The sequence below is a fragment of the Kryptolebias marmoratus genome, linkage group LG3 (genome assembly GCF_001649575.2).
Source record: "Kryptolebias marmoratus isolate JLee-2015 linkage group LG3, ASM164957v2, whole genome shotgun sequence".
NCBI lineage: Eukaryota > Metazoa > Chordata > Actinopteri > Cyprinodontiformes > Rivulidae > Kryptolebias > Kryptolebias marmoratus.
In genome coordinates this window covers 4,451,772-4,453,815 of record NC_051432.1, presented here as the reverse complement: position 1 = coordinate 4,453,815, position 2,044 = coordinate 4,451,772, and the positions used below count along the sequence as shown (strand labels likewise).

The 2,044-nt window shown below is 36.9% G+C and overlaps 1 protein-coding gene across 3 annotated transcripts in view; it reads right to left on the bottom strand.

The window, feature by feature from the left end:
• The window catches only part of LOC108228442 (protein NLRC3-like), a 17,909-nt gene that overhangs the window by 3,063 nt on the left and 12,802 nt on the right, over positions 1 to 2,044 (bottom strand). Inside the window, exons 8-9 of one of the 3 annotated variants that reach the window (XM_025003235.2) lie at positions 897 to 1,070; positions 218 to 391 (exon numbers count right to left, since the gene is read on the bottom strand). The exons of 1 other annotated variant lie outside the window; for it this stretch is intronic. In XM_025003235.2, coding sequence (XP_024859003.1) covers positions 218 to 391; positions 897 to 1,070 — 348 coding nt within the window. The remainder of the gene's footprint in view (positions 1 to 217; positions 392 to 896; positions 1,071 to 2,044) is intronic. One more of the 3 variants, XM_025003236.2, reaches the window with a different exon arrangement.

Genomic DNA, 2,044 nt, shown 5'->3' with positions numbered 1-2,044 from the left:
AGGAAAAAGACAAAGAGGAGACATATGGATGCAGTTAGAGAGGACATGGAGGTAGTTGGAGTGAGGACAGAGGACACAGAAGACAGAGTTAGATGGAGGAGGATGACTCACTGTGGAGACCCCTGAAAAGGGAACAGCCGAAAGAAAAAGAACTTCTGAAGTATCAGTGAATGGTTTTAGTTGGACAAACATAGAAAACGTCCTGCAGTGAACTGACCTCAGAACCTCCAGTCTACAGTTTGGACTCTCCAGGAAACCACAGAGCTCCTTCACTCCATAGTCAGTCAGGTGGTTCCAGCTCAGGTCCAGTTCTGTCAGATGGGAGGTGTTGGACTTCAGAGCTGAGGCAAGAGAAGCCCAGCTGATCTCTGATAAACAGCATAGCTCCAATCTGAATTTAAAAAAAGCTGTGAGCTGAAGCTAACAGGATGCAGGTTAAAACTGAAATATGAACTAGTTTAAACTCTGTATATGTAAAATTGACTGAATTACATTTATTTTTGTGCAGTCCAAGGTTGATTAGCTGTGTAGGCCATATTGAAATGTGTTTTGTCTAAAATTTCTTTAGTTGTAAACATTCATCCAATCATTAATTTCTGAGAGTTTCATTAAAATCTGTTCAGCGGTTCATGAGATATTTTGCAAACAATATACATGATAACTGATGTTTAATATTTAATTCGGTAAAGGTTATGTAAAAAGTAAAACAAGCATCAAACCGGTTTTTGTTCTGAAAAGCTTTTCAGACATTCAGAAAGAGAAAATTCAAAACAGGCATGCTCAAGTTCAACTTTTGAACTGAATGAAACATTAATAAATCAATAAATTCTGAAGTATCAGTGAAAGGTTTTAGTTGGACAAACATAGAAATCCTCCAACAGCTGCAGTGAACTGACCTCAGAACCTCCAGTCTACCATTTGGACTCTCCAGGAAACCACAGAGCTCCTTCACTACAGAGTCAGACAGGGGGTTCTTACTCAGGTCTAATTGTGTCAGATGGGAAGGGTTGCACTTCAGGGATGAGCAAAGAGAAGCCCAGCTGACCTTTGACAACCAGCAGCCCCTCAATCTAAATAAAGAAAAAAAGCTGTGAGTTGAAGCCAACAGGATGCAGGTTAAAACTGAAATATGAACTCAATTATTGAACTGCACAGAATTAGTTTTACTGAATATCAGAGCCACAAAAACATTATCTATTAAAGGCCTAGCAATCCTTGAAGGAATGCATATCACCCGCCGCCTTTCATCCTAGTTTTACATTAAGATCATCTAATGATGAGAAAGTTGGAGCGTTTTGGTCAAACCTTGGAAATAACGTTATGAACGATCTCATGTAATATTCTGAGATCTCACCTGATCTGTTACAGCTCAGAGTCTGTTGAGGAGGACTCTCAGCTACTACCACACCTTATTTTAGCTCAGTACAATAAAGGAGTGGTTATTTGACTTTCATTATAAAACACAAAAGATTAATTTGAAGTATGAAATGTTTTTTGTGTGATGGTCAAAAAAGTACAATAAAAAAAATCAAAACATCTATTGTTTTTCTTTTTAATATTTAGAATAAAAACAGTGAAGTTACTGAGAAACAAAAACAAATTATTGACACAAATCTTACAAAAATTATTTTAAAATCTAAAATCATGGTTCTTGTCAAAGCTGGACTGAGTCGAGTCAAACTTTATTTGTATACAACATTTCATGTGTTTTCCCAAAAAGAATAAAAATACAGATTAAAACACATGAAACTGCACATGCACATCAAATAATTTATCAAAAAACAACACATGCATGGACAAAAATAGCAGCAAGAGCAAAATCATAAAGTAAAAATACTATAGATACATCTGATAAAAACTCAGGTTTGAACTTTCTAAGTTTTGATGTTTTTGAACAGGGGCGTCACTAGGTTTTAAGGACAAGGGGGGCTTAGCCCCCAGGAGATGCACAGGATGTGAGCAAACGTAGTGGGTGAGAACAAAATTTCTCAAACAGCTAACAAAACCTGAGTTGCTTTTCCACATTTTTGGACACATTTAACGG